We start from the raw sequence: 18,699 nt of genomic DNA, 5'->3' as shown, positions 1-18,699 counted from the left end.
GGAAACCTCACTAGATTTAATCATCTTATACTTTCAATAGAAAATTCCTTTTTGCTTTCCTTTGGCTTTTGGTGAAACTCCCATGGAGAAAGTTGGTCTGCCCCAGCTGTGCTAAGGCAAACAAAAGGAGGGGAGCAGGGTGTGCGGCAACAGGGGTGGGGCGGTGAGGAGGGGCGGCAGGAATCCAGGTGAGGACACCCGAGGTGAGCTGGGAAGGTGGCATGGATGCAAAAGGGCAACTTCTCCCCTCAGCCCCCCAGGGAGTCTCCTTCTAGACTCCTATTGTGCACGGCCTGGAGGGCTTGACATTTTGTCATCCCATCCACTACACCCTTCACATTTCTCACCAGGCCAAAGATGCAGCCAATGACAAAAAGCCAGTGGATTACTTAGTGTTGGGATTTTCAGTGGGGGTTGCTGACACCCCGACCACCTTTCCCTGGCTGGAAATGAAAGGAACTCCCCACTGGCCTGCAGTTCCCTGTGGTAATTTCACGCTCTCCGGGGCCCTTGCTTCCTCCACAAACTCTCACACTCGAGCTTCTGAGGAAGGGAGCGAACTTTTGCCACCAAAAAGTCAAGTGGAGATGGACTGCGGGAGTCCAGGATCTCTGAGCTGAAGGAGGGAATGGCCAGGTGGTCCAGTTGAGTCTTTTTTGCTAATTCCCTCTCTTCCTTTTTTTTTCTTTTTAAGAGAGGGAGGGGGGTGGAGGGGCAGCAGGAGAGGGAGAGAGGAGAGAGAATCTTAAGCAGGCTCCACGCCAACCGAGGAGCCCGACGCAGGCCTTGATCCCACCACCCTGAGATCCTGACCTGAGCCGAAATCAAGAGTTGGACGCTCAACCGACTGAGCCACCCAGGCACCTCCCCCCTTCCTTTCGATTTGCCTTCCCAGACTGCACACCTGCGTCTGTACCCGTCACTGCACCTGCGTCCTATGTCGGGCTGCTGTGCCGGGTGGTCCCCAGCCTAGAATCCTGGAGAATGGAGGCCTCCGTGTGATCAGGACCTGGCCCCACTGCGGCAACCACACCTTGTTAGCTTCACGGCACACCTGCGGCTGTCCGTCGTCGTGGGGCTGAGAGGTTCTGAGCCTCGGCCAGAGGCTCCATTAGAAGACTCAGGGCCATTGACTGAATGACATGTGGTGGCTGTGCCCAGCCCGCATTGGCTGCTGGCCAATGCCACTCCACTCAGCCCCTCTATCAGGGCAAATGCTTTCTGCCGCCCACGAGAAACAGCAGGATGGGCTTCATGCTGAACCAGGAAGCGCTGCAGCTCTTGAGGGCAGCACTGGCCTCGGTGGCCTAGATGACGTGGAGGTGGGCAGATGTCTGCTACAGCAGCTGGGCATGGAGTGTGCGGACACCAGGGACCTTTGTGGCTGCGAGATTTCCCACCTCTTGCCTCCAGGTCCCTACTATAATGAGCTCTACTTCTGGTACCAGGTCCCTAGGGCAGTCCTCCATGGCCAGTGCTGGAGTCCTCACCAGGTCCCTCTGAACAGATATTGTTCAGATTACCAATAAACAGATGCCACCAAGGTAACCTGCCCAAGGCCACCTAGCCATGAAGTGGAGGGCCCGGTTACAAAATCAGATCCTACTCCAAAGTTCCTGCTCTCAACCAAAGCTACCCCAGCTTCCCACCTCTCCAAGCAGCCCCCTCCCCTGTCCTCTCCTCTAAGTTCCATGCCCCAGCTCCTTCCCAGAAAAGGGATCATGTCGGGAGTCATTGACTTTTCAGCTCCCTGGATCCCCACTGTTGCTCTGACCTGCCTGGTTCCTTTCACTACAGGGTGCAGTATCTGACCTGCCACTGGGTTGCCCTGCCACCAGCCCCAGCAGGGGCACCCTCTGCTGGCCCTCTCCCACCTCCAGTTCCCCACCTTGACCAAGTCCGTTCCCTGACCCTCCTCTTCAAGAACAAACCAGCAGCTCACCCCCTAGACAAAATCACTTCCTCTTTAATTGCTGTTGAAGAAGAGTCACACCATCTGCCTCAGAGGAGATGGGGGCATTTCTCTCTGCCCCAGTCCCTCTCCCCTCCCCAATTACCTGGTCCTTTGCAAAATGTTTTAGCTGAGAAAAAAAAAGAAAAGAAAAAAAAAAAAGACCGGAAACCACTGACACAGACGGTCCAAGGGCTGGATTGATTAAAGGAGGCAGGGCTGGGCCAGGTAAATCCACCCCACCACCCCCTTCCTGGGGATGGGGAAGGAGGCCTGGAAACCCTCCCAGCCACCTCTCATCCTCTTAGCCCTGGCTGGGAGGGATCATGGGGTTGAAGGACGGGTCTGGAGCTGCTCCAGTGGGAGGGAGGGGCTTGACAGGAAGAATAGTGGGGGAGGGGTCCCATTGCAGGGGTGCCCCCTACCCCAGATCACCACGGGCGCTGCACAGTCACAGGTACGCAGTCACGGTCACAGACACTCACAACCCGAGAGCACCCCCACCCCACCCCACCCTCTGCCCACCCCTGGCTTCCCCTACCCTGAAACGCCCTCCCCAAGTCCCTGCCCGCCCCCGCCCCCTTGTTGGAGAACAAAGCAATAAATTACAAGGTCCCTCCCCAATCCCCTTAGCCCGCTCTGCTCCATCTCTTCTCCCTCCCAAGATAGTAGTGAGGAGGGACCCAGGCTCTTGGCTCCCCCGGCCCTTTAGCTTCCATCCATGGGTGGGTGTGGGGGGACGTCCTGATTTCCACTCCTCATGGTCCCTTTCACGGAAAGGGTTGGGGACCCCCCTACCCCCTTGGGCAGCAGGGGTCCTGCCCCTCGCTGCCCTTCCCCCTTCACTGGGCAGTGAGATTAGCATGGAAGGGGTGGGGGTCCCGGTATTGGCCCCAAGTCCCAGGGCTAGCTCTCCCACGTACTAACCCCTCCCTCTGGCGTGGCGTCGCCCCAGGAGCCAGCCTGGGTATGTGCTCCCGCCTGGGGATTGTCGAGCACAAGCAGGACTGGGTCTCCCCCACTCCGCCCCTAGGGGGCGCGAGCGGGCAAATCCAAGCTCCCAGGAGCAGGTACCGCGACAGGGGGTCCGCTTCCGCAGACACCCAGCGGGTAGACCCAGAGCAATCCGAGCGTGGAAACGGTGGAGAGGGGGCGTGTTGAGCTGGGGTCTCCATGCCTCGTTGGGGAGAGGGAGGTGAGTTTGTGTCTTCTGGGAGGCGTGGGGGCGGTGCCCTCGTGGGGGAAAGAAGTGCTCCCGTGGGGCGGGGTGCGGATTGGAGAGGTGAGTGGGTGCATCTGTCCAGCGGTCCACCCGATGTGGTCGTGCCCGGCCCGTGTGGGAGTGGGGGTGTCTCTCCCGCTGGGCAACTATACCAGCGCGACGGGGGCGTCGGCGCGGCCCATGCTGGCGGCGCTGCTCCGGCGGCGGGGGCTGGGCGTGGCGGTGATGCTGGGGGTGGTGGCTGCGCTGGGGGTGGTGGCGGTGCTGCCGCCCTCACCCGGGCAGCCGTGCTGGAGAAGGATGTCGGCGCACAGCTGGCTTCCAGCCTGGCGGGCGTAGAACAGCGCCGTGTGGCCCTGTGCGTCGCGGGCGGCCACGTCGGCGCCGTACTAGAAGGACAGAGACGGCCCGCGTCACCAAGCGGCCCCGTAGGGCCGACACCCGCACGCCGTCTCCCCAGAATTTCCAGGCCCGCTTCCAGGGTCCTTTTGGGGATAGCAGGCTCCCCCGTGCCTGGCTCGAGCCCTCCAAGGCCCCCCTTTCCCCATGCCCCGCGCACGTACCCACAACAGCAGCTGCGTGATGACAACGTGGGCGAGCTCGGCTGCCAGGTGAAGGGGGGAGCGAAGCTGCGGGTCCTCTACGCTGGTGTCGAGCGGCCCGTGTCGCGCATGGGCCAGAAGCAGGAGAACGGCGGCCACGTCCTGGGCCTGCACCGCGGCCCACAGCTGGCGGCCCAGCGGTTCCTCGGGAGTGCCCAGCGGCGCCAGGAACAGCAGCTGCTCGTACTTGGCGCGAATCCATGATTCACGCTCCTCTCTACAAGACCAGGGATGAACAGGAAGGGCTCTAGGGACCCTCGCCCAGGACCTCTGCCCCTCACTCAGGGAAACCTCTCGGGAGCCGCACGTCCTAAGCGCCCCCCTTCCCTCACACGTACCGCGAAGAGTCCCGCGTGGGTTTGGTGCGGCCCCGCGTGTCGCTCTCCCACACGCGGTTGGCCATGTCGTTGCCAATGGCCGTCAGCACCAGGGTCAGCTCCCGAGGCCAGTCGTCCAAGTCCAGCGAGCGAACGCGGGACAGGTGTGTGCCCAGGTTCCGGTGAATGCCAGAACACTCGATGCAGATGAGTGCGCCCAGGTTCAAACTGGCCCACGTGGGGTCTGGGGAGGGAGTGCAGAGGTCGGCGCCCGGCGGGCAGGCAGCATGGGCACCCCAGCGTTCGCCCAACCCCAGCGAACCACACTCCCTCCGAGACCCCTCCGCTTCCCCCTTGCGCTCACTGGGGGCCCCGCAGTCCACGCAGGTAGAGTTCCCCTTGGCGTTCCGGATCGCCTGGATGGCCACCGCTTCACTTTGGCTGTCTGTGCGCAGCTGCAGAAAGGGTTGGGGTTTGTATTGACTCTCCCTTGTATTGAGCCCATCTCCAGACTCTTAAGACACTCACCTCTGCTCACCCCCAACCCTCACCCCCCCACCCATTACCTTGACCTTGCTGCTCTCACAGCATTGCAGACTGGCTAGGATCTGACTTTCGATGGCCTGGACCCAGGCATCCCGCTCCTCAAAACTGGCTGCTTCAAAGTGCCACGTCTGACCAGTGCTGGACACGATCAGGAATTCGAAGTTTTCCTCTGAGTGGGGGGATGGGATGGGGTCATGAGGGATGGAGTTCAAACAGGGCCGCCTTGCCCAAACCCTTCCCCCCCTGATGTCCATCCCAAGCCCCTGGGAGTGGGGCAGAAGGGTTGGGGAAGCAGAAGGTGGGGGAGAGCAGGAAGCCCGAGCACATGCAGGGGAAGGCAGGGGCACCCCCACCCCTCTGCACCCCAGCTGAGCGCCCCTCCCAGCTCCCCACTTGTTACCTGCTTTATAAATATTTCTTAAACTACCAAAGGATTTTAGTTTCCACATTTTGCGCTTGGCTGGTTTCCCGAAGCGAAGGAGATAGAGATAGAATGGAGAGCAGAACAGAGAAAGAGACCAAGAAAGGAGAAAGAGAGAGGCAGATGGAGAGATGGAGAGAAATAGTGACAGAGTGCCAGAGACAAAGCAGGACAGACAGATGGGGAGAGAAAGCAGAACTAAAGTCAGTGGCCCCGGAGCAGAGTAGAGCAGAAGCCAAGAGCCATGAGAGTAGGCAGATCTGGAACCTGGGTCTGAGCACCCAGCAGAGAGCAGGGCGTGGGGACCAGTTATCATGACCAATGAGGAGCCAGGTCTCTGGGAAGGGAAGGGATGGTCAGGATCCGAGTGAACACAGGGAAAGGGGACAGAAGCTGAGTCACGGGCCTGGGACAAGGGGGTTGTGGGGTTCCAGAGGAGTTTCAGGGGCCTGGGGAGGTCACTGAGGGCAGGAATGGGGATCACTGTGGTCAAGGGCTATTGGGGGAGCTTGGTGATCACAAGAAGCTATTGGGAACAGGGGCTGGGTGGTCACAGAGTCCGGGAGCTGAGGACTCAGTGGGTGACACTAAAGTCAGGTGCTGAGTCACTGGGGGCCACAGGGGGTTCTGGGTGCAGGGTCTGGGATGATAAATGGGGTTGAGGGCAGGAACAGAAACTAGAGGGTCATTAAGAGAGGAAGCAGGAGCTACAGGCAATGGGAGTCATTGGGTATGGGAGTGGCAGGACTGGGAACTACTGGGGTACAAGGCATTGTCTGGGGAATGGGAGGAAGGACGGGGCTGAGGGGTCTTCATCCATTTTTCACTAGGTCATGTGCACAGTGATAATGATAGTCAAGCACTCAGCTCAGGCACTTTTCCTCCTCCTGCAGGAGCTAGGCCAGGGATCTGGAGTTGGGGGTGAGGGTCCAGGGTGGGATGGAACTGCCCACCAGGGCCTCACCTTCAGCCTGCCCAGCCGAGCCTTCGGTCTTGGATGGTGTTGTCAATTTTTTCCTCCTCTGCTTCTTCACCATGGGAGAAGGAGGGGGTTCCCGACTCAGGGGGCTCAGGTCTCCAGATGGGGCACAGTCTTAGGGAGGGGGACACAGCTGCCTCAGTTGCCCCCTCCACAGATTTCCTGATTTCTCCATAGCCTGTCTCCTCCCCTGAACTAGCTTTGGTCCCCCTTCTCTCCAGGAGGTCCCCCTTGATCATGCCTGGGAATGTGGGCAGATGAGTGGTCAGATGAGTCAGACCTGCACTCAGATCCTGGCTCTGCCACTTACTGGCCTTGAGACCTTGAAGCAAGTCACTTAATCTTCTGAGCCTCAGTTTCTTCATCCCTAGAATGGGGATAATAATCTCGACCTGACAAGTTTGCTGTGAGGATTGCCATTACAGTTTATTTGTGTGTGGGCGCCTGGGTGGCTCAGTCGTTAAGTGTCTGCCTTCAGCTCAGGTCATGATCCCAGGGTCGTGGGATCGAGCCCCACATCGGGCTCCCTGCTCGGCGGGAAGCCTGCTTCTCCCTCTCCCACTCTCCCCTGCTTGTGCTCCTGCTCTCTCTCTCTCTCTCTCTGTCAAATAAATAAATAAAATCTTAAAACAACAACAACAACAACAAAAACCACAATTTACGTGTGTGTGTGTATATACAGTAAGTATATTGTAAATTGTAAATGTGTATATATGTTGTACATATACAGTAAGTTATAAATTGTAATTGTATATATATAGATTGTGTGTGTATATATATATATATATATATACTCAAACACTCCAAATACTGATGGTTGACTATGTGCTAGACAGTGTTCTCAGTTTGTTTAAGCCTCAAAGCAACCTCTGAGGTAGAATCTATTACCTCCACTTTACAGATGAGGAAACTGAGGCACAGAGAGGTCAAGTGACTTGCCCAGTGGCAAGCCAGGGTTTAAGTTCAGGGGACTTAGCTCTAGAACCCACTCGTGTTAACCATTATGATAATCACAGTATGACTGAGCTTGGTGCCTGGCGCCCAGTAGATGCTCAGTGTGTCCACTCACACACCGATTCCAGCCTCCAAGCTTCTACCCCAAGTTCCTTTCCCACCCACATCCCATTCACAACTGGAAGAGAGTGGACGGAGGGTGGGTCCTCACTGACCAGTGCTGAGGGCTCGGGCCAGATTCCGGTCTGGCTTCAGCAGGTGCTTGGATGTCTGGTCTGGTGGTGGCTGCAGGGAACTGGGGCTGGGGCTGGGGCTGGGGGTGGGAGTGGTGGCCTCTGTTGGAAGGGAAAGAAGATAAAGCTTCAGTGAGCCCCTTGGTCTTTGGGACCCACTCCTGGTGTAGTTCCTCGTTATCACCCACCTTCCCACTTATCCAGTCCAGCCTCCACTTGCCTACTATCCCTCCCCATCCCCCAGCTCTGGTCCCTTTTCTGCCTCTCTGTCAAGAGCCCCACTCACCAGGACCTTCACCCATCTGCACAGTGCTCATGTCCTTGACCAACCCATTGATACTGGCTGAGGGGCCAAAAGCAGAGATGGCTCTCGGGGGCCTCTTGCCAGGGACTTTGACTGTTGTTCGTAGCAAGTCCATCTCCTTGCCGTGGGTACTGTGGATGTAATCCTGGAGGGGCACAGGGGTTGCGAGTGTGGGAAGCCTGAGGTCCTTGGTGGTGCTGAGAAGCAGCCAATAGTATGGGCTAGAGAGGATCTGGAGAGGGAGCCCTGGGGGCTGACTGTGTTGGGATGAGCTTCTAGGGGATGGGCTCCCCAGATTTGGCCCAGTACTATCTCCTCCAGAAAGCATTCCCTGAATGGCAGACCAGGTGGAGGTCCTTCCTCCATCCTCTCCCACTAGACTGCAAGTTCCTCAGGGGGATGTCTTTACTTTCCCCTCTCCAGCATGGGTACGTGGTGGGGGCCTAACACGTGTTTGCTGAACCTAAGAGAATGGGACTAGGGCTTCCCGGAAGCGATGTTAATGTTTGTCAGAGGCTCAGACTGGTAGGGCGGAGGGGTGTTCAAAGCCAGCCAGGGTGGCCCAGCCAAGCTCTGCCACTCACATTAATGCTGGGGTGGTAGAGTAGGAAGCCATTACTGGACAGGGTCACATATTTCTTCTTCCATTCTTTGTTCAAGGAGTTGCCACTTCGCTTCAGTAGGAAGCTCTGAGGATGGAAAGAGACATGTGGGAGAAGAGCCAGTCAAGACCAGCTACCCCCAGCCTGCCCCCAGCCCCTGGACCACTCACCTGTTTGATGGGGATGGCTCGCCCACTCCCTGTTGTCTCTCCCCGACTGTCCAAACTCCGCTTCTCAGAATCACTGCCCCGACGATTCTGGAATGGTTATTGGCATCAGTTAGAGAACTAATAGAGGGATCCACTGATGGAAGGACAGGGAAGGCAATGGAAAGGGGCCCAACAGCGGGGTCTAGGGACCAGGGAAGATGGACAGGTAACAGAGAACCGGAGGATGGGGGAGTCATCATGTCCAATACCGCGAAGAGGCTGGTCCTGCGCTTGGCGGCCCGGTGCAGGGACCCTGGGGTGCTCAATCCAGCCACGGCAGCTGCCTCAGCTCGGAGCTCCCGGTGACCAACATTGGGTGAGGATGGTAGGGAAGAAGAGTAGTCGCTAGTGTGGCCCCCATTGCTAGCCTGGGGATGGATGAAGGAGTCAGCAGAAGAGTTAAGATCGCCCCCACCCCACCAAGCTATAGTTACATTTAGTTATGAGGAATTCCAGACATTCCTTGATCTCATCGCCATTTGTTTGCATTATCGTTCATAACAAAACTCCTCACTGTCATATGCTTTCCATTTTGCAAGTATTAGGTCATACAATTTTCCTGAAACCTTGGGAGGTTTAGGTGACTTGCTCGAGGACATTCCGAACAGCGTTTCAAACCTGCTTGATGTCCAGTCCAATGAGCTTTCTACAAATGGTGTCACTGCCATTTCCATTTGCCCCCCACCCCCAACCGCCTTGGTATGCGGTACCTGTTCTTGGATCACCAGTCCCTCCTCTGCATCCTACCAGCCCCTCTGTGGACCCTGAAACCCCAACTCACCTGCCCAGCTACAGGAGTGGAAGCAGCCGAGTGGCTCGGGGAGCTGGGCAGGGACTTACAGGCAGCCAGAAGCTGTTGCTGTTTCCGTAAGGTCACCACCTTCTGGGCCACTGAAGGAAGGGAGAGAGGAAGGGCACATGAACAGGGCAGATAGCCAAGACCACCCTTTGTCGCCCAATTTTGAGAAATCCCCCAGAGATAACATAGGCCCCAACTTCCTTGTCACCGTAGGCTTCGTGCCACCTGGAATCTTGGCAGCTCATCCAGCCCAGAAAGACCACGTGGTCATTAAGCAAACCTCCAAACCTCCCTGATGCCGCCTCTCTCCCATGCAGGCTAGGCTGCTGTCACTCCCAGAGAGAGGCCTGGATGCCCTAAGAACTTCGCAGGCCCCTCGCTCCCTGCTTCCCACATGTGCGGTGAGTCACGGTACTCACCCTCCTGGAAGACGCGGTCCACATTGAGCCCGTAGGTTGCACATGTCTCGTAGTAGCTGCAGCGCTTCATGTCTGCGCACAGAGCCCTGGCGCGAGCATCGCCCACCACTCGAGGAGAGGAGGCACTAATCCTGTCTGAGGGGACAGGAAAGGGGCAGGATTGGATGAGGGCGCCGATTCCCCACTCTTCCTACTTTTCTTTTTCCTTTGGCTCCAGTCCCAGGCTGGGCACACAAAGGACAGGCGATGAGAGAATATCCCCTTCTTGTTTGAAGGCTGGGCCCAAGCTCACAAGCCCCGAGGCAGGAGGAGCAGGCGGGTGAGCTCTGTGTATGTGTCTTCTGGGAATACTCGAGAGGTGAGCAGAACTTCTTAACAAGGTCTCAAATGGCTGAGACTCCCAAGTGTCCCGTCACCCTGCCCTGCAAATCCAACGGACCCTGAGCAGAGTGGGAGTTCACCTCGGGAAAAGGTTGAAAGTCCACAGGGAACAGGTGGACTGTTCACTCCGCAGCAAGGAGCCAGGAGGCGAGTGGCGAGGGGAAGCAGGCTCCTGCAGGATAGGCATCCAGACAGAAAGCTGAGCCAGCTCAATACAAGGTGGGTACTGGGAAAGCTTTTCCTGGGCCTGCTGGCATCTGAGAGCCTCTGAATCACTTCTTTGAGAACTCAGACTTTTCTGCCCTCTGTATTTTCTCCATCATTTCGTTTGTGTTTTCTCTTTTTTAGATACGTCCCTTTGAAACATGTTAGCCTGACCCAGCCGTAGCGAGGGAAAGATAGAAGGCTTTCTGTCCACACTAGAGCCTGAGATTTTCTGTGTTTGCCATGGTGGTGACAGGAAATGGCAGGGTGAGAACACAAAGTAGGTGACATCTCAGAGGAGTGGAGACTGCTCCTATAGCTGTCCCTTCCTTCCTGGAGGGTCCTCTTTTCTCCGCTCAGACCCTGGGACTTTTTTTTTGGTTTAATGACTCCTTTATTTGGAGACAAGGCTCCTTCCAGAGGGTTCCTGCAATCCAAGTGGCCATTGCCACACCTCACCAAGCTCTCACCTGTGTTGGGCAATACCTCAGCAGCCATCGCAAGGACTCCCTTGAAAGCAGTGCTTGCCCAGGCCCTCCTTACCTTGTGTCCCCACCAGTGCCAGTGCCAGGCCTCCTCGTCCTTCCCCCCGAAGGGAGCTCAGCTGCCCATGGAGACGGCTCACGGCCTGGAAACTGTTTTCATCCTCCAGGCTGAAGACCAAGATGACAGCATCTGCCCAGCCTGAGAACTTGCGGAGGGTGAGGAAGCAAAAGGGGGGTCAGACAAATCTACTCCTCTGGACACTATGTCCAGGGAGGTCTGGGGAACTAGAGCTTTCTCCCTTGGCCAGTGCTGACCCCAGCCAGCCTGCCTATCCCAACATCTCACCCCTCACCTTGGCATCAGGTGCCCCAGCTTCCTCTCGGATCAACACCAGATGAGTCTGTCCATCCACCAACATCTCTTTCTTGTGCTGCTCACCTGTCCGGAAGGGTGGAAGTGGTAGTAGGTCAGAGGTCACAGGTCACCAAGTTTCCCCACGCTCCCTGTACTTCAGCTGTTGTGGCCTCATCCTTTCCTCTGGTCTCCACAGCTGCCTAGTCATTGATCCTGGATTCCTGACCCAAAACCTTAGCTTACTATGGCTCCTGAGAACTCACTTTCTGTCTTCTCCAGCACTTGGTAGGAACCGGTCAAGAATCGGTGGATGAGCGATGACTTCCCACTCCTGGTGTCACCCAGCACACCCTGAGAACACGGTTGTGGGGCAGAGAATTAAGAGGAGGACAAATGTTTGGGTCTGAACACTCCCGAGAACTCAAAGAGATTGGCAGTGTTAAATCATCCAAGCAGGATCCTGCAGGGACTGGGGATGATGACTGGTCAGGAGAGAGCATTCGGGAAGATCAGCTGAGTGGGATAAGAAATGATCCCAAGCTCAAAGTGGACCGCAGGCTGAAGATTCTCAGCAACCCAGTACCGTGTGTGTGTGTGTGTGTGTGTGTGTGTGTGTGTGTGTGTGTGTTTGGGGGGGGGATGATGTCACAGCGCTAGACCCTGGTTGGAAAGTTTTACCAAATTCGAGGCAATAGAGCATGAAGGGCTAAAGGGGAGATGCCAGAAACGAGGAGAAGCTTGGACAAAGACCATGAACAAACAGGAAAAAAGAAGCTAGAGGAGAAAAAATTGTAAGGATATATCAAGCCCCAGGAAGGTGGTAGACTCTCAGGAGTACTAGGAAACTATCCCCCATTCCCACAGAGAGAGGGAAGGGAGGAGGTGAAGGGGAGAGAGTTGAGAGTGCGGTGGGTGGGAGGGCAGCCTTCATACAGACTAGGGGACTGGGTTACCTACCAGGCGCAGTTCAGGAATGGAGCGGCTCAAAGTCCATTCCTGGCTATTGACCATAGCCTCTGTAATAAGAAAGGAGCCATTAAGAGAGGATGCTCCAGGCCCAGGAGCACCCCCGCCCCTCAGCCACCCCTCCTCATTTTGCAGCTTCCCTTAACCCCCAGGACTCTGCCTGGGCTGGAGAACTGTGTGGAAAGGCTAAGTTCGAGAGTGGTCCCCAGTCCTCCCATCCTAGCCGCTCTCCCCACAGCTGTTGCTGCCGCTCAGTGGTTGCTTAGCAACGGAACCAGCTAGACAAAAATACTTCAGCTGGCATCTCCTTTAAAGCACATCCCCAAACGTAAGTCTGCCCCAGACCAGGGACCAGAGTTCTGACAGTAGCCGGTTTTTCCCTCTGGAAGAATGGGAGAGGGTCTCCTTCCTACCGGCCTGACTGGGATTCCAGGGCAGATCCTGGGAGGAGGGGCTGGGACATGGGAGGCAATGGGTCTTCCTCAATCTCCATTTCACAAGAGAGAAACTGAGGTGAGGGATATCCCTCCCCCTTTTCAAGGTCAACAGCATGGTGGCCCTGACCCCTTCCCACAGTCCAGGCAACGGAGCTTGGACTTGCCTAAGCTTCCCTCTCCCATAGCTTCCTCACAAGCACCCTCTGAAACAAGTGTGGGGAAGGGCTCCATTCCTTGGCCGAGAGAAGCCTCAGGCCTGGGGGCGGGGGGTAGGATGCTCCTTCCGCCCGCCGTGTCCAGCCCCCGCGCCTGACACTGGCCGGACGTTCCCGGGGCGCCGCAGCTGAGGCGGGAACTCTGGGATCCGGAGCCATCTGCTCCCACCCGCTCCAGAGCCAAACCCCGGGGGCCGCCCCCGCTCCCGAACCCGCCTCCCCTCCGGGGAGTGTGAACCGCACCAAGAGTCCCTAGTCTCTTTCTTCCAGAAAAAAAGAAAGACACCCCCCCCCCGAAAAAACCAGTACCTTCTCAGCACCCCCTCCCAAGTCTCCGGGGGTAAGAATTGCCTTTGCAGCAGTTCGTCCCCCTGAGTCACTCCTGGGCAGCCCCCTGGGGGTTTCAACGCCGCTGTGGGGCCGGGGTGGGCAGTGGGGGAAGTGAAGCCTCCTATCCGCCCCCTCTCACTTCACATTCAAGTATTCATCACGTTCCAGCCCCCACGCACTCCCGTACAGCCCACTCCACCTTCACTGCATGGAAAGAAACAAGAGTCCCTCCCTGCTGCCTCACCAGCCGGGGCTCAGCCCAGGGAAGCCCTATCCCTGGCGAGGAGCTGCCTGCAAGGTCACTCTCATGCCACCTGCCGCAAGTGCTCAGGAGACACTGAGGCTTCCTCATCTCCTTCACCTTCAATATTCGTTTAGGCAAGGCAAAGCTATGTTCCCCTGCTCCCAGAGTCCAGCTGAGGCTAGAAGTGGGGTCCGGGGCTTCTCTGGGAGCAATTTCCTACAGTCACTCTGACCAAGGGCATTATTTTCCCAGAAAGCTCTGAGGCTTTCTGGGTCCCTCTGAAATCAAGTCATCTCTCATGTGGCACAATGTAGCTACCCACCCCCTTTCAGGACCTCTTAGGCTTTGCCCCAGTCCTTGGCAGAGGAGTGAATTTGGTTCATCCACCCACCCAAGAGAGAGGCTTCCCTAGTTCAATCCTGCACACCTCTCCTCCACCCCAAACTGAGCATTCCACGTGCCCTCCCCTCCCTGTTCTCAGGCCCTGGTCCTACTCACTAGGGGAGGCGCGAAGCTCTGCGCCCAGCAGCTCCCTGGACCCGCTGCCAGAAGACAGGCCCGGGGGTCCGGGAGGGGGCCCGGAGCCAGGAGGCCCCCCTGTGCTCTTGGTGAAGATGCCGCTGATAAACTTGAGCATCTTGCGATCTCGAGTGGATGCTCGGCCCCCCTCCCGGCCCCGTTTCAGCCCTGGAGCTGGAGGCTCCAGAGTGATTGGAGGTGCAGGCCCAGTGGGCTGCGCGGAGGCGGCGGTGACAGCAGCGGCTGGAGCCGGGGTTGCTGGGAGGGTTAGCGGAGGAGGAGAGCCAGCAGGCGGTCCCGGGTGCAAGTCACTGTTGTCCAAGGTCTTACTCTTGCCTTTCCGAGGGGACAGCTTCCCTCGGGCTCCCGACCCAGCCCCGACCCCACCAGAGGTCGTGGCTGCCGCTCCTCCCCCGGCGGCGGCGGCAGCGGCAGCGGCAGAAGCTCCAGTCCCGGCGCTGCTCTTTGACCCCTTGACCCTGGGCTTGCCTTCGCTCTCGGGCCATGACAGGCGGCTACCCGCGCCCTTGCCCCCGCCGGCTTTGGCGCCACTCGTGGTTACGGTCTTGCAAGGCTTGGGAGCCGGCGGAGGCGGCGCCACCTTGAGCCTCCGACTGCCGGTGCCGGGGTGCGGGGAGGACGAGCCTGGGACGCCGCCGCCCGCCCGGCCTTCAGGTTCCGGGCCCCCCCAGCTCGGGCTGCTGAGCAAGGGGCGCCGGGAGGTGGGGGCGCCCCCGGGCTTGGGGTCAGGGCTCAGCCCCCCGGAGAGTGGGGGCCCCGGAGGGGCGGCCCAAAGGGAGAGGCGGCGGCCGGGAGCAGGGGAGACGGGGCGGGCCGGACTGGCCGGAGCCGGGGACAGGGCGGGGGGCTCGGCGCCCCCGGCGCCCGCGCTGCTCGTGCTGATCCACAGCGCATCCTGCCGGTGGAAGAGACGCTCGTGCCGCTTCTTGCCGGGCTCCTCCGCGCCTCGGGGGCTGCCAGGATCCCCGGTCTCGGCACCTCTGGTCCCGGGGGCGCCGGCTGCGGCCGCAGACGGAGAAGGCGGCGGCGGAGGCACCGACTCGAGCTTGACCAGGGTCAGCGAGATGAGGTAGGTCGTTGTCCGGCGCTGAAGCGCGCCCGCGCCCCGGCTCATGGGGCCCCGAGACCCCCGAGCTGGGGAGGGGAGGGGACTCCCCCGGACTGCCTCAGGGGGGCCCGGCCATGGGGCCGCCCTGCTCGCTGCCCCCAGCCCCCGGACCCCGCTGAGCCCCCAGCCCGGCTCCGCTGTCGCCGCCGCCTCCGCCGCCTCCGCTTGCGCCCCCCTCCCATCACACGGGGCGCCCCCTCCCCATGCTCCCCGCCCTGCGCCCCCACCCCGTTGGAGCCCCGGGACCTTGGTGCTGCTCCAGGGAGGCGCGCCGGACCTTGCGCCCCTGCCTGGGTGGGGGCGCCGAGATGGGCGGAGGAGGGCGGGGAGGACAGTAGTGGGGGCAAATAGGGGAGAGGGAGGAAAAGGGGGCAGAAAAGAGGGACCCGAGGCTGGGGGAGAGGAAGAACCGGTGCGGGGGAGGCAGGGGCGGGGAATGGGGACTCAGGGGACAGGGGCCGTGGATGGGGGTCGGAGAGGGGATCTGTAGGAAGGTGGGAAGCTAATGGGCTGGTCGTGCGGGGGATTCGCAGGGGCGCGGGGGGGATGCTGGGGATGGAGATACAGGAGCCGGCGGGGGAGGAAGAAGGGAAGCCTTAGGGGGTGGGAACCCACGGGTCTGGGGTCTGGGAAGGAAGGGGCGTGAGATCCGGGCGAAGGGTCCGGGGGGCTCGCCGGGGCTCGGCTCGGTCCGGATGCGCTCTGTGTCCGGGCGCTCCCCTCACATTGAGGAGGAGGCGGCCCCCCGCCCCCCCCACCCTATCTCCCCCCCCACCTTCTCTCCACCAGCTCGGCTGTCTGAGAAGGCGGTGCAAAATCCAGGACTGGATTTCTCTCCCAAATCCTGGGCTGGATTTCCTAGAACTTGGACTCACCTACTCCAACAATCTAGCCCCCTCCCCTAGCACACCACGGTTAGGGAGCGCGACTGTTGGGTGTGGCATTTAGGGACAGGGGTAAAAATCAGTACACGGGTGGACAGTCCGCAGGGAAAACGGAGCGAATTTAGGGGTCACTGCCAATTCTGGAGAAGTTGAAGTGGGGAAATGGGGAGTCCTGAAATCCCTTTCCCAAGACCCCTTGTCTCCCCCAGGTAATTGCACGCATTCTTTTTCCCATCACCCAGCCGCCTGGCCCACCCCACCCCACCCCCACACGCAATAAATTGATGGGGCCACGACTTAAGCCCAACTGTCCCAAAGTGAACTTGGAAAGTGTTCCCTGGGGATGGGGACAAACATGGAACTTAGCAGGGTAGGAAGGAGGGGGGTGCCTTAGGAGGGGAGAGATCCGAGGGCTCCAGGAGCCCAGGCCAAAAAGTGAGTCAAAGGCTCCAGCTTGAGGTGGAAGGAGAAGGAATATGTCTACAGATTGACACCCCCCATACCAAAATGCCTCCAGTCTCCATAGCAACCGTAGCTCCAAGAGTGCCTCAGAATCAGCGGGGATAAGCAGAGAGAAGAATCGGTGTGTATGGTGGGTGGGGGGACTGGGGGTTAAGGGAGGCACCATCCTCGAATCCGGTTACCCACATGTGGGGTATTTAGTATCCCTGAATATAAGGACCCCTTCAGTTGAGGCGGGAGCCGGCCTCTTTTCGGTTCCCATTCGGTCTCCTGAGGTTTTCAGGGTGGAGGCCTTTTAGAAGGTTAAAGAGGAGATAGAGAGAATGGAAAACGTCTGTCTGCTCTATGTCCACCACCCTTCTAGGGACCCTGGAGTTCAAGACTCACTGTCCTCTACGCTGGGGAGAAGGTTGAAGGGGGTAGGCCAATGGGGAATGGAGGCTGAGACCTGTCAGGGATAGGCCAGAGTGATGGCAGGCCTTCACGCAGGCTTGGAGACCCCTCCCTGGACTCAGGGAGTCTCAGCATTCCCCTAATTTGGTGTCCCACCCTCCTGACGCAGCTGAGACTATAATAAGTGCTGTCGTGGGCGGCTCTTGGAGGCAGGAGCCAGCCAGGAGCCAGCAGCGTGCTTGGCCTGGTAGGGGGTGAAGGAGGGTGGTGGTACCAGGATGCTGGATGCCCTTTGTTTTCCCTGAGACCTGTACCCAATCCCTCTTGAGTCCTGTCCTGAAGTCAGCAGCCCCCTCTCCACCCCACCCCAGGAGGACACCATTCCCAGGACAGGGGACCCTTCAGTAGCCTTTTCTGAATGTTCTGAAAGAGAGGGTAAAGGAGATTTGCTATTTCTGCCTTGATTTTCCTTCCTTCCTTTGGTGGCCTCAGTCTTCCTTTATGCTCAGTGGGAAGAGAATCCTGACTCTCAGGGAAGGAGTGGGACAAGTCACTTGTGAAGAGTGGAGTCTTCTGGGCGATTTCAGCTTCCACCCCTCCTCACTCCCTCCTCCAGAGCTAAGCGGAGCTCCTCCACCCTGACTAAACCTTTTTCCTCCCCCTCTTTTTTTTTTTCTACAGGGGTGGGGCTTTGGAGTTCCTTCCTAGGAGGCCCCATGGGGCCACTCCCCCTGGGTCTGCCTTTCCACCCACGGAGGCTGTAGGAAAGGTGTCAGCCATCGTTCTTGGCAAAGGGTGGGGACAGGAGGTGAGAGGGGCACTAGCCTCAGAAAGGCAATGGGAAGAGGATCAGACTGTCCCCTTAGGAACCCGAACCAAATGTTCCTTCCCCAAGTTACGGTCTGGTGGCCTCTACCATCAGAGAGGTCTGGCAGCAGGTGTCCCTGATGGAAAGAATGGTCTCTTGAACCCCCACCCCCACCCCAGGTAGGCAGCTGAGGCTGGAGCGGCTGGGAGACCAGGCTATGATGAAGGATGTACTTCTCCCAGACACCTTTCAGGAACAACATGGCTGGCTTTTGTCAGCTCTTTGCCACCTCAGAGGTAAATGAGAGGAGGCTAGGCTGGAGACGACTTTCAGTTCCACCAGCTCCTTAGCGGTGGGGCCCTGTGGATAGAGAGAAGCTGTTCCTGCCGGGCCCCCCCCCCACCAGACTGAAGGCTGGGGTGGGCAGGAGGATGTGGCGGATGGTGTTGCCATGGCAGCACTTCCTCCCTGTGTTGTCATCACTTGCTCTAATGGCACTAAGGAGGTAAAACGGAAGGTGTGTGTGTTGGGGGTGGGGGGAAGGACAGGAACAGGAGCATGGGGAAGAGAGGGGACCGAAAAGAGTCCTGGGGACTTCGTTACACTTTGGTTACAGTATGAGTGGTAGTGTGTGCCTGGGAGCCTGAGATTCTCTGCATGGTGTATTTCAACGTGTGTGTGTTTCTCTCTACAGCTGGAGAACAAGAGGTCACTGATCCTTTGTGGGTCCTGGGAATGAGCACATTATCCAGTCCCAGAACCTCCTGCCCCACACTGCTTCCTGCCCTGGACTCCCCAGGCAGGGTCCAAGGCTACCCTGGGTCTGTCACGGCCTCCCTTCCCCATGCTCACCCACTTCTCCATTGCCAAGAAGGTCAGCTCAGCAGTGACTTGTATTTTGATCCCCTGGGAGAAGGATCAGAGTTGGGGAAAGAGGAAGAACGACACCTCCCATATCTTTTTTCCATCCTGTCCAAATATTCTTCCCCCGAGTCCCAGCTCCATCTAGAGGACTAGGAAGTGGCTGATTGGGAAGTGATGTATGGCACAGCAAGCCCTTCTATGCCTCCGCTGGTCCCCGATACACCCAAGTTGGGAGCTAACCCTTCTCTTACCTCGCACACTGTCCAGTGAGGCCTGGATGCTGTCCCGAAGTTCAGGATCGCCCACCCTCTCTGCCAGCTTCCTGAGGCGGCTTAGAGACTGCTTGGCCACCTCGTGTCGCCTGACTTCTGCTCTCACTGCAGCGACAGCCAACTGCCTCTGGGCATGCATGTTGCCCAGACCTGTCTGGCCAGGCTAACAGCAACCTCTGGCCTTGAAGCCCAT

The 18,699-nt window shown here is 58.5% G+C and overlaps 1 protein-coding gene across 3 annotated transcripts; it reads right to left on the bottom strand.

Annotated features, from left to right (window-relative positions):
- Positions 1 to 904: 904 nt before the first annotated feature.
- Positions 905 to 18,660, bottom strand: AGAP2 (ArfGAP with GTPase domain, ankyrin repeat and PH domain 2). Of its 3 annotated transcripts, XM_032420473.1 has the most exons (19): positions 13,674 to 14,960; positions 11,941 to 11,999; positions 11,247 to 11,334; positions 10,982 to 11,067; positions 10,687 to 10,834; positions 9,559 to 9,693; positions 9,122 to 9,231; positions 8,550 to 8,708; positions 8,302 to 8,388; positions 8,114 to 8,218; positions 7,512 to 7,674; positions 7,208 to 7,327; positions 6,024 to 6,152; positions 5,039 to 5,098; positions 4,659 to 4,807; positions 4,457 to 4,547; positions 4,114 to 4,336; positions 3,737 to 3,992; positions 905 to 3,562 (listed from the first exon to the last, which is right to left on the bottom strand). In XM_032420473.1, exons 1-19 carry the CDS (start codon positions 14,827 to 14,829, stop codon positions 3,320 to 3,322), a joined length of 3,567 nt encoding a protein of 1,188 aa, XP_032276364.1. In that variant the 5' UTR covers positions 14,830 to 14,960; the 3' UTR covers positions 905 to 3,319. The 3 variants fall into 3 exon arrangements, with proteins under 3 accessions (XP_032276364.1, XP_032276366.1, XP_032276365.1); XM_032420475.1 differs by lacking the exons at positions 5,039 to 5,098; positions 13,674 to 14,960 and adding an exon at positions 18,486 to 18,660; XM_032420474.1 differs by lacking the exon at positions 5,039 to 5,098 and having other exon boundaries at positions 13,674 to 14,961.
- Positions 18,661 to 18,699: the final 39 nt, after the last annotated feature.

This window comes from Phoca vitulina, unplaced genomic scaffold (assembly GCF_004348235.1).
Source record: "Phoca vitulina isolate PV1807 unplaced genomic scaffold, GSC_HSeal_1.0 scaffold23, whole genome shotgun sequence".
Classification (NCBI taxonomy): Eukaryota; Metazoa; Chordata; class Mammalia; order Carnivora; family Phocidae; genus Phoca; species Phoca vitulina.
The sequence above is the reverse complement of the archived record's forward strand: the minus strand, read 5'-3'. Positions and strand labels throughout refer to the sequence as shown.

Bases quoted from the DNA above. Each gene is read 5' to 3' on its own strand.
- AGAP2 (XM_032420473.1), bottom strand. From the start codon at position 14,829: ATGAGCCGGGGCGCGGGCGCGCTTCAGCGCCGGACAACGACCTACCTC. The intron at 8,389-8,549 runs GTATTGGACATG...TAACCATTCCAG, and splicing joins GCAGGACCAGCCTCTTCGCG to AATCGTCGGGGCAGTGATTC. The intron at 8,219-8,301 runs GTGAGTGGTCCA...TTCCATCCTCAG, and splicing joins GAGCCATCCCCATCAAACAG to AGCTTCCTACTGAAGCGAAG.